A 21758-nucleotide genomic window follows, 5' to 3' on the forward strand; every position below is an offset into this window, starting at 1 on the left:
TTAAAATTATCTTCAGATTTATCCACTTGAAATTCTACAAATTAAAAAATCTATAGTAATGAACTTGCTGGGTCATTATTTCAAAACTATCTGCTACATAGTAAATCTGATTGACAACACTCACTGAAAAGATGCCTTACTGAAGCACAAATTATTCACCATTATTCACCACTAATGGAGCACTGAAAGCACAAACCCCCAAGGAAATCAGCTCATTATTCATCTGCTTTAGGAGTCCAGCTGTACTGATCACCAAAACACACGGGAGAGCACCTGATACCAAAGGGGTAGCAATAACTATCCATCTAGAAAAAATAAACTATGCTCAAAATTCCATATATGATAGAAAGTAAGAAATGCATTCCTGTCTTCTAGATCATTCTACTCCTGGCTTCTGCAGGTTCTCAAGCTCTGGGCACTATACTCTCATCACTGAGGTAAAGATGACCCTTGTTCCAGTTATCATGCTGGTGACACTTAGCCTAGGCTAGGTTCCAGCAAATGCAAAAACCAGATGAAGGGAGAGGTCCTCGTGGAGAGTTATTTCACTTCCATTAACTCATCCTTCAGAAACACACAAGTGTATTATGATGAATGCAAGATTCTGTTTAGTCCTTCGTACAAGAGAGATTTTTTAAAAACTTAGATGTCTATATTAGTAGAGGATGGTTAAGTATATTGAATTTATGTTCTTATGGACCATTATGCAATCTCTGTAAATATGAAACCAGGTGTACTGATGTGGAAAGATGTCCATGATACACTGTTCATTTTTTTTCTTTTTTAAAAGATGAAGACTATCACACAGAACAGGAATGTTCTTTTTTGGTTTAAGGAAAGAAATGGAAATTAAAGGAAGGGAGGAAAAAGAGAATGGAGAGAGCTCTTGGCTCCCGGGTATAAGCACACATTTGTATAAGTAGAAGGAGTTTGGAAGACTACACTTGATATACTTTTGTACTATTCAGATTATCTTTTCAGTTCCTTTTATTGAAAAACATATATTGTTTTTTCCAAATTAAGAAGAAAATAAAACTCTTTATTTAAATATAAGCTTTTTTTTTTTTTAAATTTATGATAGTCACACACACACACACACACACACACACAGAGAGAGAGAGGCAGAGGCACAGGCAGAGGGAGAAGCAGGCTCCATGCACTGGGAGCCCGACATGGGATTCGATCCTGGGTCTCCAGGATCACGCCCTGGGCCAAAGGCAGGCGCTAAACCGCTACACCACCCAGGGATCCCTAAATATAAGCTTTTTAAAGAACAGAATGGATTTTCAACTTAGGTAAAATACCAACCCCAAAATTATTCATCCATATTTCATATTCCCTAAGTAAAAATTCATGTGCAAGAACTTGTACATTTTTGACATTTGGAAAAAATGTAAAAGTACATACAAAGTTGTGTGTGGTAAGCGGAACATTTTCCAACACTTCTACATGCAATTCCTCTCCAGTGAGCCAGGAAATATCAGTGTCCCAGCCAATCGGTTTCTTCTCTCTGAAAAGTGTAGACACAGCCTTTCTTGGTTATCACACCTAAAAATCTTCATATACCTCATGCTGAAGACATGAAAATTGGTTATTGAGGGGCTAGTAATGGTGAGGGAGGTTTGGCTCCCTAGTCTTCCATCGTTAGAAATTTAAATGGCAATAAATTAATTTTTAAGTTTACCCCAAATAAATGTATCACTCTTGGACAAACAGCAGGGTAAAGAGATGTACTCTTTTCTTCAAGCCAGCTCCAGAAAAGACCTACAACAGCAGAAAATTGATTGTTCCTAAGGTCCCCCCTCCAAAAAAAAAAAAAAAAAAGAATCACAGCTACGGATTTATCTATCCATTAAAAAAAAAAAAAGAGTACTCAAGGGACAACAATATCCAAAAGGATATTTTTTTTAAAAACAGGATTCAAAATTTGGGGGGTCCTGGCACAATTTTAGATACTTTTCTGAAAGAAAAATAGCTTAAAATATTAATTTTGATAAGCCTTTTGTGAAACTATGAGTTTATATTAAAAATATGGGCATGGGGGAAGAGTCCATTATTCAAATAAGCCACATTTTAAATGGTTCAAAAATTATAAGAATCTCAGACTCCAAATAGTCATTTCATCAGAATAACACTATCATCACACAAAATACCTAATGTTCACTCCTCAAAAGGCCTACAAGGTTTTCTTTAGGCTAACTTAATATATTTTTCTAAAGTTAAATTTCAATACCTTGGGTTTGGGTAAAGATGCTACAGAAAACCCAAAGTTTAAGGTCTGAGGGTTTTTTTTTCCTTTTTAAACAAAATTTCACATCACATACAAACCATACCCATCCTGAATTCTGTAAACAGCACAGCACTCTGGGATTAGACCTCTCATCATCAGAGCTTTCTTTAGACTGTCCCGGACTGTAACTCCACATCTTGCGGGTACCTATGGTATCATATATATATATATCCATATATATATATATATATATATATATAATATGAGATAAAGGGAATAAATTATATATTTTTCCACAACATTTAAAAAAGGTCAATACTTTACAATACCTTTAAAATGTCATATGATCACCCTGTCAGATAATAACATCATTTGTAAAGCTAACTTGATACTAAAGGAAAATTATGACTGAAGTATCTATTATTCACCAACTTAAAGCAAAATTGATTTTGCTTATTAAAATTATGAAATATTTTAACATATAAAAAGACAACCGGTTCCTATATACCCACCATTAAGAATTAACATGTCAACATTTAAAGCAAAATCAATTTAAAAATTTTTTTAAATTTGAATATAGTTGACACACATCGTATCAGTTTCAGGTATACCACATGATACAACTTCTCTATACAATACTCTATGCTCACAAGTATAGCTAGTATCTGTCACCATATAACATTATAATAATATCACTGATTACACTCCCTTTGCCTTTCATCCTTATGACTTATTAATTCCAAAACTGGAAGCCCACGTCTACTACTTCCCTTCATCCATTTTGCCTATCCCTCTATTCTCTTCCCTTCTGGGGAATAGAATATCCCTAGTTTGATCTCTGTAGCTGTAGGTCGGATTCTGTTTTTTGTTTGTTTTTCTATTTTTATTTTTCTGAGGAAGTTCCATACTGTTTTCCAGTGACTGTGCCAATTTGTAGTCTCATCAATAGCATATGGTAACTCTTTTTTCTCTACATTCTACATCCTCGCTGACGCTTTTGATTTTAGCAATTCTGACCAGCATAAGGTGTTATCTCATTGTTTTTCTTTTTTTTTTTAATAGGTTTTATTTTTAAGTTACAATCCCAAGATCAAGAGTTGCATACCCAGGGCACCTGGGTGGCTCAGTGGTTGAGCATTTACTTTCAGCTCAGGTCATGATCCCAGGGTCCTGGGACCGAGCCTCGCACTGGGCTCCCCACGGGGAGTCCTGCTTCTCCCTCTGCCTGTGTCTCTGCCTCTCTGTGTCTCCCATGAATAAATGAATTTTAAAAATCTTAAAAAAAAAAAAAAAGTCACATACTCTACTGACTGAGCCAGCCAGGCAACCCTCACTGTGGTTTTGATTTGCATTTTCCTAACGATTAGCAATGTTGAACATCTTTTCCTGTGTCTGTTGGCCATCTGTAGGTCTACTTTGGAAAAATATCTATTCAGGTCCTCTGCCTAATTTTTAATTAGATTATTTGGAATTTTTGGTGTTGAGCTGTATGTTCTTTATGTATTGTGAATATTAACCCCTTATCAGACATATCATTTGCAAATATCTTCTCTTACTTCAGTAGGTTGCCTTGTTCCTTTTGTTGTGTAAAAGCCTTTTATTTTGGTATAGTCCCAATAATTTTTGCTTTTGTTTTTCTTGAGGAGGAAGAATTAGATCAGCTAAGGAGATATCAAATATGTTTGATGAAATGATGATATGAAAACTATGTTTCTTCTAGGAGTTTTATGGTTTCAGGCATTATACTTAGGTCTTTAATCCATTTTGAATTTATTTTTGTATATGGTATAAGAAAGTGGTCCAGTTTCATTGTTTTGCATATAGCTGTTCAGTTTTCCCAACACCATTTATTAAAGAGACTATCTTTTCCCCATTGTTCGTGCTTGCATCCTTTGTCATAGGTTAATTTACCATATAAACATGGGCTTATAGCTAGGCTCTCTATTCTGTTCCATTGATCTACATGTCTATTTTTTTTTTAAAGATTTCATTTATTTATTCATGAGACACATGGAGACAGAGAGAGAGAGAGAGAGGCAGAGACACAGGCAGAGGGAGAAGCAGGCTCTATGCAGGGAGTCCGATGTGGGACTCAATCCCGGGTCTCCAGGATCACACCCTGGGCTGAAGGTGGTGCTAATCCACTAAGCCACCGGGGCTGCCCTACGTGTCTATTTTTCTGCCAGTACTACATACATGGTATGATTACTATAGCTTTACAGTACATCTTGAATTCTAGAATTTGATATCTTCAGCTTTGTTCTTCCTTCTCAAGATTCCTTTAGCTATTTGGGGATCTTCCATGGTTTCATACAAATTTTAGGATTATTTGTTCCACTTCTGTCAAAAATGTTGTTTGTATTTTGATAGGCTCTGCTACTTATATTTTGCATACTTTATGCAAAAACTTCTTGATTAGCAACCCTATATTTATTTATTTTTTTAAAGATTTTATTTATTTATGATAGTCACAGAGAGAGAGAGAGAGAGGCAGAGACACAGGCAGAGGGAGAAGCAGGCTCCATGCAGGGAGCCCGACGTGGGACTCGATCCCGGGTCTCCAAGATCGCGCCCTGGGCCAAAGGCAGGCGCCAAACCGCTGCGCCACCCAGGGATCCCAGCAACCCTATCTTTAGTTTTAAACCCTATTCCATGTAACCAGAGGAATCTTTCTAAAAAAGGTATTTTTAACTTGTGTGTGTATGTCAAAGACTTCTGAGAATTTGGAGTGCCTGGGAGGGCTCAGTCAGTTAAGCTTCTGACTCTTTTGACTCAGGTCATGATCTCAAGGTCGTAAGACTGAGCCCTGAACACTGGGCTCCACACTGGGCATGGAGCCTGCTTAAAAGTCTCTCCTGACATGATACTCTATGTGGAAAACCCAAAAGACTCTACCCTAAAATTGCTAGAACTTGCACAGGAATTCAGCAAAGTGGCAGGATATAAAGCCAATGCCCAGAAGTTACCTGCATTTCTATACACTAACAATGAGATGGAAAAAAAGAAAATAAGCAATCAATCCCATTTACAATTGCACCAAAACCCATTAGATACCTGGGAATAAACCTAACCAAAGAGGCAAATGAATTGTACTGAAAACTATAGGACACCTAGAAATAGAGGATTGCACAAAGAAACAGAAAAACGTTCCATGCTCATGGACGTCGGGGTGGCTCAGCGGTTGAGTGTCTGTCTGCCTTTGGCTCAGGGAATGATCCCGGTGTTCCAGGATTGAGTCCCACAGCAGGCTCTATGCATGAAGCCTGCTTCTTCTTCTGCCTGTGTCTCTGCTTCTCTCTCTGCGTGTGTCTCTCATGAATAAATAAAATCTTTCAAAAAAGTTAATTTCATTTAAATAAAAAAATTTAAAAAGATTCTCTCTCCTCCCTCTGCCCCTCCCCCACCTAAAAAAAAGACTTCTGAGATTCTGGTCTTAGATGCTCTGACACATAAAATTTCAGGGGTCCATAGAACCTGAAGCTCATGTATAGACTGTTGAGAAGCCCACTGAATTCAGATTTAGAACTTCATTCTAAAATGTAATTTTAGGGGATCCCCGGGTGGCTCAGCAGTTTAACGCCTGCCTTCAGCCCAGGGTGTGATCCTGGAGTTCCAGGATCGAGTCCCACATCAGGCTCCCTGCATGGAGCCTGCTTCCTCCTCTGCCTATGTCTCTGCCTCTCTCTCTCTCTCATGAATAAATAAAATCTTTAAAAAAAATGTAATTTTATATTTCATTAGTCTGCTCCAATTTTTCATAATTTATGGGGCAAAATTCAAGTTCCTACAATTTTCCAGTTCTTATAGGGGAAATTTCAAATACCATAACAAGGCATATAAGGTTACAAGTGAACCATGGCTATCTACTACCCCTTAGTTCCTTTGGTAATTTCCCTTATGCAATCCTGTCATGTATCTTCTAATTACGCTTAATTCCAAAGTATATGTCTATTTCATCAGCAGGCAAAAATATGCCTTTCCACTCTTAGCAATAAGGGAAAGTGATAAGTCTTTCATTTCACTACTGTAGGCTGATTTTTTGTAACTATTTGCTCCTTAATTGATAGAGCCAGTTCAATAGGCTGACAGACTAATGGAACAGAATAAAAAGACAAAAACAGACTCTAATACATAAAGGAAATTAGAATAAAATTAAGGCAGCATCTGAAATAGGGTAAAGATGTCCATACTGAGACAACTGGAACCAATCTAGTTAAAAAGTTCATCCGTATTTCATACTGTAGACTAGGGAAAACTCCAAATAAGTAAAAAATTTAAATGTTGAAAAAAAGGAAGGAAAAGACAAACCATAAAATACTGGAAGAAAACATGGCAAAATCCTTTACAACCTCTAGTTAAGAAGGCCTTTATAACTATGATGCAAAATCTGCCATAAAAGAAACTGCATAAAACTAAAAATCTTTTAGATGGCAAAACAAATTATAAGCAGTCTAAAGACATATACAAACTATGAAAAATATATTTGTAACTTATGAGCATAGTCAAAAGACAAAAGCAAACTGATAAAAAATATCTGTAACTCCTATAACATGCATGTAATCTTCCTAATATATAAAGAGCTAAAAATATGAGATAAAGACTAACAACCCAATAGAAAAATGGGAAAGGACATGAAAGTTCAAACATGAAAAGATGTTCAGTATCACTAGGAGTAAACTCAAACTTGCCAAAATATTTTTGTTTAATTATCAGACTGGCAAAAACCCAAAAGCTTGACAACATGTTCTATCATATTAGGCTATGGTAAACAAGTATCTCATATATTGCAGGTAGCAATGCAAAATTAAGCAAGACCTATAAAGCAAAAAAAAATTTTTTTTAAGATTTATTTATTCATGAGAAAGACACACACACACACACAGAGAGGCAGAGACATAGGCAGAGGAAGAAGCAGGCTTCCCACAGGGAGACTGATGTGGAATTTGATCCTGGATCCCAGGACTACGCCCTGAGCCAGCCAAAGGCAGATGCTCAACTGCAGAGCCACCCAGGCATCCCTCAAAATTTCAAAGTATCTATTATCAAAATTACATATATAAATTTCCTTTTGATCCAGGCAAGCACACTTTTTGGTATAACTATAGTATTCTGATAAACATCTATACACTGAAATCTATAGCTGTAAAAAAAAATAATACTTAAAATTTCTCTGTATATGGCAACGGAGCATTTCCAGGGTCTATGTAAATATTAAAAACAAAATACAGAATGATATATATAATATGATAGCTTGTGTATACAAAGAGAAGTGGAAAAATAAGAATACATCTTTGTATTTGCTTGTAGCTACATTAAAAAGCAACCGCAAAGGGACGCCTGGGTGGCTCAGCTGTTGAGTGTCTGCCTTTGGCTCAGGCGTGATCCAGACAGGAGTACCAGGATCGAGTCCCACATCAGGCTCCCACATGGAGCCTGCTTCTCTCTCTGCCTGTGTCTTTGCCTCTCTCTCTCCATGTCTCTCATGAATAAATAAATTCTTTAAAGAAAAACAAAAACCCATAACATCCCAGAAAATACACATATACCTCCCAAATAAAAATAGTTACCTAAAAGTTTCAGAGGAAACTGGATGTATAGAAAGATTATAGAAACATGGGAGGGCACAAGATTTCTTTATATAATTACCACAGGAAAGAATTATATGATCGAAAATGGGAGGAGTGATTTGTCTCATATTTAAAGGCTGACAGGACTGAAAAGATACTTTCAAAAGAATCAGGTTTATGCATGGAATTCTTCAAATTCCAAAATTAAATGTCCTTGATTAGGCTATCAAAGGAGAAATAATTTTTTTCTACAAAAATTTTTAAAACAAGCATCCCATCTTAATAAAGAGCTAGAGTCAATGTAACTGCCTGAATATTTTTGCAAAGGATAATTTGGACCAGAACAAAATGTATTAGTCTAAACTTTCACATATTAGTTTTTATTTTATTTTATTTTATTTATTTAATTTATGATAGGCACACAGTGAGAGAGAGAGAGAGAGAGAGAGGCAGAGACATAGGCAGAGGGAGAAGCAGGCTCCATGCACCGGGAGCCCGACGTGGGATTCGATCCCGGGTCTCCAGGATTGCACCCTGGGCCAAAGGCAGGCGCTAAACCACTGCGCCACCCAGGGATCCCCACATATTAGTTTTTAAAGTGAATATAAACCATCTTTTATCAATGGGTTCATGATGGCTCACTACACTACTCCTTTTGTGTACACTTAAAAATTTCCATAATGAAATGTTTTCTTAAAACTTAAAAGACCTTCCTAAAGTAATGGCCATCAAATTGTAACATATTATTTGAGCTAGCAGATTAATTTGGTAGTTTAAATTCTTTGCAATGCAGTCTTCACTATATACTTTAAATAAACTGCATGATACCCTGAGATCTCCTTGCATAAACTGGCACAAAATATACATGCCAATGTATGGGTTTTGAATATAAATCTAAATTTGTGGCTTCCTGATTTTATGATAATGTATCCTGATGTCAAGTCCTTTTTCAGGACTGTTACAATCATTAGGTTTTGAAGGAAAAACTTCATGTAATCTGCTTACAACATGGTCTTACTAAAGTAAAAAGAGGCTGACTACGCTACAAAAACTTCATAATGTAAAAGCAATTTTAGAATTAAGTAGTATGTCTTTAGGTCAAGATAGACAGATATATAGATATAGGTATTTTTTAAAGTAGGTCTCACGCCCAGTGTGGAGCCCAACTCAGGGCTTGAACTCATGACCCTGAAATCGAGACCTGAGCTGAGATCGAGAGTCAGACACTTAACTGACTGAGCCACCCAGACATCCTGGTCAAATTGTATTTAACAAAGAACCAGTGGTCACAGGACTTACAAACATCCTAAGTTTTTACCAGTAAAATGCTATAAAAGTAAATCAAATCAAAGATCAAAACTAAAGTTAATCAGTTACTTCATTAATTAGTACTGCACAGGGAGGTACTTAACTAGTAACAGAAAAAGAAGTCCTTTCACTGTTGGTGAAAGCGAACAGAATTTACCAGGATTCAAGAATGTCCTAGGTTCCACAGCCACATAATATTATTAATATCAAACTGTAACTGAAATATCAACATAATCTAATACTGCTCTCTACAGTATTTTGCTTCACAAACCGTGAGAGGATGTGAGTGCATTTTCACAAACTGTAAACCACTATGCCATGGGTACTATTATTCCTTCTGTCTATAAAGAAATAGAACCTAACACCCTCCCCACTCTCTTTCCTCACTTGTGTAGATCTTAGGTTTCTGCTTTTGCTAAAAATAGAGGGATGGGTATTCTGTGGGGGTACTACCACTTACTCCTATCTAGTGATGACCCTTGACTCAATCTATTTCATTAAAACTACTTATTTGTGCTATTAAGAAAGTTAAAAGTTTTGCTGTTGTTTTTTTCTTTTTCATTTTTCTTAAAGTGTTTTTATGTATTCTTCATGTTTCCTCCCAAACTGGCTAAAGCAAGAACATAGCTTCTCCTTATCCCTTCCATTCCACAAATATTTCCTGCTTTAATTACAGCACAATGAAGGAATACTTTTGAAACATCCAGTGTCTGCTTTCAGCCCAGGTCATTATCCTAGGGTCCTGGGATCGAGTCCAGCTTCGGCTCGTGGTTCCCTGATCAACGGGGAGTCTGCTTTTCCCTTTGCCCCTCCCCCTGCTCATGCTTTGCTCTCTTTCTCTGAAATAAATAAAATCTTTAAACACCCCCCCCAAAGACTCATCCCTTCTAAAATATTTACAGACCACCTACTAAATGTTAGTCACTGATAAGCTGCTCTCAGAACTTCCATTCCACAGATGCTAAAATTAACTTAGTAGCTTTAGATATTTTTCCAGATTCCTTGTTCTTTTACAACCTTTGAATCAAATCTGCCTATCCCGTGCCCCAGGAATCTACTTCCACTTTTACAACTTAGAAATACCTTGTTACTTGTATACAAAGAATCCTGTATAAGATGTTCGTATTTTAGGCTTTAGTAATAACAAAAAAAATTAAACATAATCTACATGTCCATCATAGGGAAATGGATAAACTGTGGTATATTCAGAAGCTGGAAGTCTCCATAGTAGTTAAATTCAAAGAATAAGACCTATATGTATCAACATATACATACGTATACCTTGAAATTATAATTTTAAATCTAAAAGGCAAGGTACTGAATATTGTATATAGTATCATACTATCATAAATTTAAAAAATACTTATAGATACATATATTTAGTAAAGTATAAAATTTTGGAATTAATTTTATTTATCAGAGTGGCTGCTTCTTGGGAAACAGTGGGACAGCAGATTTTCAGGAGAGTAATGGGACGGGTAAAGGGAACCACATTTGGGGCAGCCTGGGTGGCTCAGCGGTTTAGCGCCACCTTCAGCTCAGGGCATGATCCTGGAGACCTGGGATCGAGTCCTGTGTCAGGCTCCTTGCATGGAGCCTGTTTCTCCTTCTGCCTGTGTCTCTGCCTCTCTCCCTCTCTGATCTCTTATGAATAAATAAATAAAATCTTAAAAAAAAAAAAAAAAGGGAACCACATTTGCATATGTGTTATAAAATTAGGAAAGGAAAAATGACAAAAATTCCTATTTGTTCATTGGAAGTGACTAAACAGATTTTAATATACTGTCCATTATAATTTTCTATATAAACACATTTTCTAAATAAAAAGGTTTTAAAAAACCTTATGAACATTCTTTTCTAAATGCTAAATTGGTGACTCAAAGTCATCAATTAAATACCTTGCTTTGCAAAATGATATAAAATTTTCAAGCATGGTTTTTTGTTTAGTACTGGTTTTAGAGTCATAAAAAAACACTTCTAGGGGCTAGCTACTATCATATTCCTAGAATTATAATGCTTTCATTTAGTCTACCTTACTTTTACTTTCTAATCTCAGGCTTATTCGTCTTCTACAATTCTTTTTGGATCTAAAACACATTAAGTTTTATTCCTATAATTTCTATTCTTTCTCCTTCTGAAATATATATAGTCTTAGAACTTGTACCTTTTGCCATCTGTAGAAGAAATAATCCTAGCCATTTACATCCCATTTCTATTATTAGAGCAGTGCTCATCAGTTCTTATAATTTTTCTTATCTCAGACCTATGGTATTTTATTTTTGTCTATGCATGCCATAGAAAACTATTTATATAAAAGGAAATTCTTTCTCCAAAACAGATATATGAAAGCCAATAAGCACATGAAAGGATGCTTGATATCATCAGCCTATCAGGGAAATGCAAATCAAAGCCATAATGAAACACCACTTCAAACACACTAGGATGGCTGTAATCAAAAAGACAATAAATACCCTGGCGAGGAGATGGAAAAACTAAAACCCTCACACAGTACTGGTGAGAAAGTAAAATGCTACAGCTGTTTTGGAATACATTCTGGCTGTTCCTCAAAAGATTACTAGAGACATTTATCCAATAAAAAACGAAAACATATGTCCACACAAAAAAACTTGTACATGGAATGCTCATAGCAGCATTATTCACAATAGCCAAAAAGTGGAAACAACACTCAGGATGGATAAATACAATGGAGTATATACAAATAATAGGATATGAGTCAACCATAAAATAAGGCATGAAGGACTGAATCACACTGTAACATGGAAGAACACTGGAAACTCACTAAATCAAAGAAGCCAGTCACAAAAGACCACACACTCCAAGATTCCATTTATATGGTATGTCCAGGAATAGGCAAATCTATAGAGATAAAAGGAAGTAAGTAGTTGCCTAGGGCTGGGAAGGTTGGGGAGAAATGGTAAGTGACTACTAATGCATATAGGGTTTCTTTTTTGGAATACTGAGAAAGTTTTTTTTTTTTTTTAAAGATTTTATTTATTTATTCATGAGAGAGAGAGGGAGGGAGAGAGAGAGAGAGAGTGTGTGAGAGAGATAGAGAGAGGCAGAGACACAGGCAGAGGGAGAAGCAGGCTCCATGCAAGGAGCCTGACGTGGGACTTGATCCCAGGCCTCTGGGATCAGGCCCTGGGCTGAAGGCGGCGCTAAACCACTGAGCCCCCGGGGCTGCCCTGGAATGTTGAGAAAATTCTTAAATTGATTGTGGTAACATCTGTATAACTGTGAACAGACTAAAAATCACTGGAGTGCACCCTTTGAGTGAACTGTACGTGAGTTAAGTCTTAATCTATAAAAAATTCTTTTAAATTATGAATTCAAAAAGACAGGCTTAGGACAAGTTGTGTTTCGGGATACTTGGATGAGTCTAATACTTTCCTTAACTTTTTGTTGTTGTATGACTTATGTATTGAAAAGTATACATGAATGAGTGTATCTTAGGCCTGAAATACTTTAAATTTTAGTAGATCAATAATATCTTCTAAATTTTAACATTCCGTATTGGCCAGGGTCTCACGGTAAAAGTAAGCCTCATACACTATTAAGAATGTATACCTTACCCAATAATTATTTGTAGATATCTAACATAAAAATATTCCCACAATGTTTCAGGATATATGTATTTAAATGTATATTATAATATTACTTAACTATCCATCATGAAAAATAGCTAAATAAAATAGATATAATCACTCTAAGCAATAATTTTAAGCATCACAAAGAAACAGCTCTGTGGAAGAAGGGTTTAAGTATAAAGTAAAAGGTAATCCTTTTCTCCTGCCAGAGCATGACCCTCATCCTTAACACTTCTTTCTCTTCTTAAAGTATATTTCACGTAATAGATAAATAACACTACCAATTTTCTTTTCATTACTAACAACTCGTCATTACTTTTTATTCTTTTTAAGTTTTATTTAAGTAATCTCTATACCCAACATGGGGCTCAAACTCATAACCCTGAGTCACATATTCTTCCAACTAAAGCCAGGTAGATGTCCCTTTTCATTCCTTTTTTTAAAAAAACAGATTTGAGGTTTAACTGATCTACAATAAACTACATTAATTTAGGTATATTGTCTGATACATTTTGACATTATGTATATACTAATGAATTATCACCACATTCAAGATAATTAATGTACTCTATTACACCTCAAAGTTTCCTTGAGCTCCTATGTAATTCCTCCCTCCAGTCCAGGCCCACACAAATACGGATCTAAAACTGTCACTAGGCGTGTCTGAGTGGCTCAGTCAGTGAAGTGTCTACTTTTAGCTCAGGTCATGATCCCAGGATCCTGGGATGGAGCCCTGCCTTGGGCTCCCTGCTTGGCAGAGGGCCTGCTTCTCCTTCTCCCTCTGTTGCTCCCCGTGCTTTTACACTTGCTCGATCAGATAAACACAATCTTAAAAAAACAAAAACCTGTCAGTAGAGAACAGTTTGCATGTTCTAGAATTTTATATAACTAGAGGTGTAAAATACATTTTCATTTTTGTCTGGCTACTTTCACTTAGCATGATTATTTTGAGATTGACTATGTTGTTGTGTCTACCAGTAATGCACTCTTTGTCCACATGGTATTCCATTTTATGGATATACCACAGCCTGCTTAACCATCTGTTGATGAACATTTGGCTTGTACTCAGCTTGAGGGTATTACAAATAAAGCAACTAAGAACAATTGTGTATAAATCTTTGTATGGACATATGCTTTCTCTTTGGTAAATATCTAGAAGTAGAATGAATGGCTGGATCATATACTAGGTGTATGCTTAACTTTTTACAAAATTGCCAAACTATTTTTTTTTAATTGTGGCAGAATACATATAACATAAAATTTAACATCTTAAGTGCTTTAAAGTATACAGTTAGCTATGTTAAATACATGGACACTGTTTCATAACCAGTCTCCATGACAGTTTTCATTTTGAAAAAAATGAAACTCTATAACCATTAAAGAACAATTCTCCACCCCCTTATAACCACTATCCTATTTTCTGTTTTTATGAAATTGACTATTCTAGGTACCTCATATATGTGGAATAATACAGTATGTCTTCCTGTGACTGGCTCGAGATTCATCAATGCTGTAGAATGTGTCAGAATTTCCTTTTGAAGGTTGAATAATATTCCACTGTATGCATATATCACATTTCGTTTATTCATGCATCTGTCGATGGACACTTGGGTTGACTACACATTTTTGGTTATTGTGAATAATGCTGCTATAATTATGGGTGTATAAATAACCTCTTTGAAGCCCTTTCAATTAATTTGTGTATATATCCAGAAGCAGAAATGCAGGATAATATAATTCTTTTCTTAGTTTTTCAGGAATCCTCAAACATTTTCTATAGTGGTCACACCATTGTATATCCCCACTAGCAATGCACAAGGGTTCCAATTTCTCCATATCCTTGCCAACATGCTATTCATTCTTTTTTTAAAAAATATTTTATTTACTTATTCATGAGAGAGACAGACAGAGACAGAGAGAGAGAGAGAGAGAGAGAGAGAGAGAGAGGCAAAGACACAGGCAGAGGGAGAAGCAGGCTCCATGCAGGGAGCCTGACGTGGGAATTGATCCTGGGTCTCCAGGATCTTGCCCTGGGCTGAAGGCGGCGCTAAACCACCGAGCCACCAGGGCTGGCTCATTTTTTTTTTTTTTTCTTTTTGATAGTAGCCATTCTAATGGGTGTGAGGTGGTAGCTCATTGTGGCTTTGATTTGCATATTCCTAATGATTACTCTTGAGCATCTTTTCATGTGTTTTTGGCCATTTGTAAATCTCTTTGGAGAAATGTCTACTCACCTCCCCTCTCCTTTCTTAATTGGGTTGTTTAAGGTGTTCTTTTTTTATTGAGTTGTAGGAGTTTTCAAAAATACATTCTGAGTATTAACCCTTTATCACATATATCATTTGCAAATATTTATTCTGCATTGTCTTTTCACTCAGATGATTGTGTTCTTTGATTCAGTGTTTCTAATTTTGTGAGGTATAACAAAATACTTCTCTATTTTTACCTATGTTGCCTATGCTTTGGTGTCAGAGCTAAGAAACTACTGCCAAATCCAGCGTTGTGAGGCTTTTCCTCTATGTTTCATTCTAAGGGTTTTATAGTTTCAGCTCTTACATTTATGTCTTTGATCCATTCTGAGAGGACTTTGTATGTGGTGTAAGGCAAGGGTCCAACTTCATTGTTTTGCATGTGCACATCCAGTTTTGCCAGCATCATTTGTGGAAGAGACTGTCCTTTCCCCACTGAGGGGTTGTGATACCTTTGTCAAATATCCTTTGACCATATACATAATAATATATTTCTGGACTCTTTATTTCATTGATCTTTATGTCTGTATATCTATGCCCTTCTGTAGGTTTGTAGTAAGTTTTGAGATCAGGAAGTGTGAGACCTCCAACTTTACTCTTTTCCAAGATTGCTTGGTTCTTCAGGATTCCTTAAGCTTCCACATTAATTACAGGATAGATTTTTCCTTTTCTGCAAAAAACACTGTTGGGATTTTAAAAGGAATTGTATTAAATAAAACTATCAAATTGTTTTAAAAAGTGTATATGTACCATATACCAGCAGTGAATGAAAATTCCAGTTATTCCACATCCTTGCCACTAGTTGGCATTGCCACTCTTTCATTTTAGCCATTCTTGTAGATGTGTAGTGTTATCTTGTGCCTTTAAATTTGCATTTCTCCAGTGACTAATGACATCTGGCATCTTCTCATTTATTTATTCACTATCTATATATTTTCCTTGGTGAAATGTCTGTTCAAAACTTTTATCTATTTTTTTGAGGTGTTTGTGTTTTCATTATTGAGTTCTAAGAGCTCTTTGTATGCTCTGGATACACGTCCTTAATCACATATGTGTTTTTGCAAAGACTAGTCCATGGTTTGTCTTTGTACTCTTAGCACTGTCTTTTCAAAAAGCATAGTTTTTGGGGTGCCTGAGTGGCTCAGTTGGTTAGGTGCCTGCCTTTGGTTCAGGTCACGATCCTGGGCCCCAGGATCAAGGCCCTCATTGGGCTCCCTGCTCTGAGGGGAGCCTGCTTCTCTCTCTCCCTCTTCCGTTCCCCATCCCCTGCTTGTGTTCTCTCTCTTCTCTCTCAAATAAATAAAATCTTTAAAAAAAGCATAAATTTTATATTTCAATGAAATCCAATTTATGAATATGTTCATTATGTATTGTACTTTTGTCATATTTACAAAATCATTGCCCAATTCCAGGTTACTAAGATTAATTCTTACTTTTCATTCCTTTCTCTGTATTCAACTTTATTTATTATATTTAAATTCAATTAGCCAACATAGAGTACATCATTAGTTTCTGACGTAGTTTTGAATAATTCATCAGTTGCATAAAACATCTGTGCTCACCACACCATGTGCCCTCCTTAATATATTCAACTGTTTTTCTAAAGTAATTTTTGGGTAGGTCCATCAAGCAGAGCCTGGCAAAGGTAAATTCTCATCTGGAAAGGCCTCTATTATACCTTCAACTCATATTTTAGCTAAGCAAATTACAGGCATTTCTCAGCATTCTGATTACTCTATTGTCTTCTGGCTTCTACAGCTGCTATGATGAAAAATTTTTGATAATCTAATTGTGATTTTTTTAAAGATAATTTTTTTTCCTCAATGGTTTGAAAAAACTATTCTTTCATTTTGTTATATCTAATAATTATGGACTGAAATTTATTTATACACTTCAGAGCCTTTGTTTCCCAAATCTTTAGATTCATCTTTCACAAATGTTAGCCATCATTTCTTTGAATTTTGCTCTACTTTATTTCTCTTCTTTCTGGAACTCCTCTGAGGCATATAATGAAACTGTTCATTCCATCTTTCATATCTCTTATCCTCTCTTTTATAGTTTGAGTCTCTTTTCTTGCTTTCTAGAGTTTAATAATTCTTTTAACCTACTTTTTACTTCATCCACTTAGTTTTTTAAAAATATCCTTTTTTACTTAGCATTTTGATACTTCTTCTGTAATATGCTGTAATTACTTGACATACTGAAAGTTTATTTAAAGTTACCTTGCTACTTCCTCAAATCAGTATCAATTTATGTTCATTAGTTTTTTTCTCTAGTGACAAATGCTTCCTTTGAACCTTCTGTTTCTCCTTTCGTCTAAGTTGTTTGAATTTTTCCATCTCTATTGTAAAAAATTTCACTCGCAGAAAATTAGAAGGAGTAATATAATTAACATCCAAATTCTCTCTGCTTAGATTCTAAATGTTTTTTCATATTTATTTTCTCTAACATTTTGTTTTCTATCTTACCATTTGAAATGAAGTTCCAAATTGATTGACTGAGATAGAAGTAAGAATAGTGATTACTCTTGGAGGTGATTACTGAGTTGGAGGGGGCATGGGAGAACCCTTCTCAAGTTGCACTAGAAATGTTCTGTATCTTCACCTGCGTGGCAGTTACACATGTATAAGGTCACTCTGTTGTACATTTGAGATTTGTATATTCTACTCTGTGTAAGTTTTATTTCAAAAAAGAAGGTGGAAAAAGTTGTAGGTGTCATGACAATTTACCCCTAAATTAAAAAAAAAAGTATTTTCTAAGAATAAAGATATTCCACTACATAATTACATTCCTGTTATCATTTTCAGGAAAATTATCAATTCCATAACATAGTTAATCAACATTTGCCATTTCCCATAAAAAAATGCCTTTTATAGCTCATCCCTATCCTAGTCCCAAGCTAGGATCACATATTGCATTTGTTTACATCTCTTTAGTCTTATTTAGTGTAGAATAATCCCCAATTTGTTTTTTGTTCTCTGTGACAGTGACTCAGGCCATCTGTATTACAGAATGTCCAAATTCTGAATTTGTCCATTTCCTCATGGTACTTAACTTTTTCTTTTATCCCGTATTTCTTGTAAAATGCAAAGTTCAGAAGCTTAACAACACAAATCATCTTTAGCAAGGATACTTTATAGATACTGTCATCCACTGAGTTTAAAATTTTAGGACCACCTAGCAGTTCTATTTGGTTCCTTCTAGGAGTCTTGTTGTTCTTAAATCTTCTAATGCACATAAGCTCTTTCCTTGTTTATTTTGTAACATGGGATTTTGAGTTTATCAATAGGCATTATCTCTGTGGATTCCACGAGACCTAGACAGGCCAAAGAGGTTTTACATTTGCTCCTGCCTAGTGCCTCTCCAGGACCAGTTGTTGGGTTGAAAGATCCTGGACACCACCCACACCATGATGAGAACAGGTCTATAATGAAGAATTCAAGGGAAACTTTAACCTTTATCTGGACAGCTGAGGAAAACAGGTAAGTTTTATTGTTATTTATGTATGCTGAGTAAATAGATTTTTCTTCTAGTTCACCCTTTTTCTGAGGGTAAATCTCTTCAAAGGCTCAGCTTTATGTGAGGATCTGAGATCCAACTACCTTGTGACACAGGCTCAAGACCTAATCTTACATCCCCACACACTGACACTTACATCCCTTTGTTTTAAAGGTACAAACTGACCTTGCTGGAGGCCACTGCAGCACAGGTCAAACTTATTCCATGAAAATCCAGCATTACTACTAATGCTGTGTGAGGGAAAAAAAATTAAAACTATTTTGACTTCACTTGAATTTGGAAAAGGCTTTTTATTAATTTCAAAAATAACCACATACATTTTTTAAAGTAGTGATGTAGACAGGTGCATTATTATTAAATCCAATGACAGTACTTGTTGCACTCAAGGCTTATAGACCACCCATAAAATTGTGCAGATTTCCCTGCTTTAAATGTTACTTACAGAGTACTCTGTTCCAGTGGTAACACTAATGATCAACAAAAGTTATATATATAGAGAAAAAAAAAATCAAACACGCTAAAAATCCAACATTTGATAGTAAGTCCAAATAGGGGTTTCTCCAGGGCCAAGAATAAACTTACCTGACATATGATAGACAACAAACAAGCTCAAATCTTGAAATTCTTTTTGATTCTAAACTAGAACCACACTCCAGTCTAAGTACAAGTTTGGAAGATAGTTAAAATGTCAAATCTGACACTAAACAAAATGTAATTTGTTCCACTTAAGAAATACAGACATTGGCACCAAATAATTATGTCTTTTCCACTCCTGGTTGAAATGGATGCTTCCATTTACATGACCACAGAGAGTGGAGTGGTATCATATTTCAGTTTCAACAACTACTCTTTCTGAAAAACACAACGAAAAAGCAATGATGATATTAAAAGTTGACTCACCACCGTCCTCTGTTTATTGGGCAGGAAGACTCTAACGATAGGTTTTTGTGGTGACTTGGGATTGCTCCGTGATATATCTGTGGGATTTTGAAAAACTGAAAGAGATGAAGGTAGCACTGAAAGGCTAGAAGAGGAAGAAGATGTAACGGTGTCCGTTGATGCAGAGCTAGAAACAGAAAAATCAGTTCCATTCCCCAGGGATTCCAATAACTGTTGTTCTCGCTGTTGGAGGGCATCTAGTTTGCTGGTGTATTCTTCATAGGCCTATAAAATAAAGTAGACTTACGTTAAATCTGGATTTTTTTCCTGACAGTAACAAAAGGAAATAAGAAATTTAAGTCTGATTATAATCTCTTTATAATCTAGCTAACAAGGTTTTAAATTAGAAATTACAAAATAAATGCTACAAGTATTGTAAATTAACTTCTACTCTTAATATGATAAATCTTTCGGATGCCTGGGTAGCTCAGTGGTTGAATGTCTGCCTTTGGCTCAGGGCATGATCCTGGAGTCCCGGGATCAAGTTCCACATCAGGCTTCCTGCATGAAGCCTGCTTCTCCCTCTGCCTATGTCTCTGCCTCTCTCTCTCTCTCTCTCTCTCTCTCTGTGTGTCTCTCATGAATAAATAAATAAAAGCTTTTTAAAAAATTGATAAATCTTGTGTGATAAGATACTACACTGCACTGAGAAACTGACAAAACATAAATGTCCAGAATATCCATGAATGTTAATTTAAAATTGCAATATTTAGAATGTTCTGGTCATATTGCAAATTACCTTCTAAACTGCATATCTTACATAAGATAAAAATACTATAGACTACATCAAGGGACGTACAATATTAAAATTTTATTTTTTTCAGAAAACTTACAGGCATGTAAAGTTTCATACCTTTCTCCCCTCCAAAGAACAACAGAAAGACAGGCTGAAAAGGAGATGAGGTCTTAAAAAAGAGATTTGTCAAAAAATAAGACTCAGGTACTGTGTCAGATCTCACCATTACTATCAAAATCTTAATAGAACTTAAAAGATGTATAATCTCCATCTTCTTTCTGAAATAGCTATTAGTTAAAATACTTTATTCTCTTCACTATGGATCGCTGATGATCCTATCAAATACTGCTTAGAAAATAAAATTTTATCTGATAAAGTGGTTTATACCCTATAGTCAAGAAATTTGGGGGCCATTATCCCATCAGTTTTTTTTTCTACAAGTTTCATTTGACTAAAGCTACGAAGTCAAATGACCACATAAGATATCCTATTCTAGAAGTAAAGAATTTTGAAAATAGAGTGATACTGAAAGTAAAGAAATGGAATGAACTGGAATATATATGCTCATGGTTCTTTAAGGCAGTGGTAATCACTCTCCCCCACACCCCAGTTCACCATTTCTGTCTACCACCATACATAGATGCAATAACTACAAACATTTATAAAAGGCTACAAGAGAGAATCAAAGATTTTAAAATGGCACTTCCCATCACTCAGAACTTACTATTGGGCTGCAGAGAAGCAGGTAGATGTATTTTTATTTAAGTGTTATACATGAGAAACAAAGAACATTCTTGATACAAGGTGACAATGAGGAAGGAAAGGGCCTTAAAATGTTAGCATTTAGATAGATGGAGTTAAGTGGGGGAGAAGAGAGTACTGTGTACAGGAAAATTCTGCCCCAAAATAAAGAGGTAGGAAATTTCAAGGCACAGAAGGAAAACGACAGACTAATATAATTGAATCCCATTCAATATTTGGGACATAGCAAGGGATCAATATATGCTTGTGGAATTTAAATGAAAAATCGCAATACAAGGAAACAATAAGACTGGTAAGGTACGTGAGAGACTAGCTTGTAGAAGGTGTAAATATCATGCTATGAAGTCTGAACTCCATTCCACAAGCAAGGGAGAATTATGAAAGGTTGAGGAGAATGAAGGAGAAATTTTATTTTAATAAAGACCACTGCACTTGCTATGCTAGATCTTAGAAAAAATACTAAACTGAGCAACTGAGGTAAATATGAGCCTAAAGTATATCAAAATTGCCTCTCCTTTATAGCCTACTAGCTGCCCTACTGATCCCAGAAACATTTCATAGCATCAGGGCATTACAACCAAGTCAATCCAAAATTTTCTAAGCTGTATTTTGATTTAGCTTTCAGTTCCAAGATCTAAGGCCATCTCTTTCAATATGATCCACTTTTTGAGCCTTTAAAAATCTGTCAATTAAGGGATGCCCAGGTGGCTCAGTCAATTAAGTATCCACTCTTGATTTCTGTTCAAGTCATGATCTCAGAGTCTTGAGATTAAACCCTACCTTTGGCTCTGCCGAGCATGGAGCTTACTTAAGATTTCCTCTCTTCCTGTCCTCTCCCCC

General features: G+C 35.7%; 1 protein-coding gene across 7 annotated transcripts in view; it reads right to left on the reverse strand.

The window, feature by feature from the left end:
• The window catches only part of BRAF (B-Raf proto-oncogene, serine/threonine kinase), a 171764-nt gene that overhangs the window by 63949 nt on the left and 86057 nt on the right, over nucleotides 1–21758 (reverse strand). For 6 of the 7 annotated variants that reach the window (XM_077850159.1, XM_077850166.1, XM_077850160.1 and 3 more), the window contains 3 exons: nucleotides 19382–19645; nucleotides 2334–2437; nucleotides 1408–1510 (listed from right to left, as the gene is read on the reverse strand). In XM_077850159.1, coding sequence (XP_077706285.1) covers nucleotides 1408–1510; nucleotides 2334–2437; nucleotides 19382–19645 — 471 coding nt within the window. Of the gene's footprint in view, nucleotides 1–1407; nucleotides 1511–2333; nucleotides 2438–18646; nucleotides 18712–19381; nucleotides 19646–21758 lie in introns of those variants that run through there. The other variant, XM_077850165.1, reaches the window with a different exon arrangement.

Source organism: Canis aureus, chromosome 15, assembly GCF_053574225.1.
Source record: "Canis aureus isolate CA01 chromosome 15, VMU_Caureus_v.1.0, whole genome shotgun sequence".
NCBI classification, from domain to species: domain Eukaryota; kingdom Metazoa; phylum Chordata; class Mammalia; order Carnivora; family Canidae; genus Canis; species Canis aureus.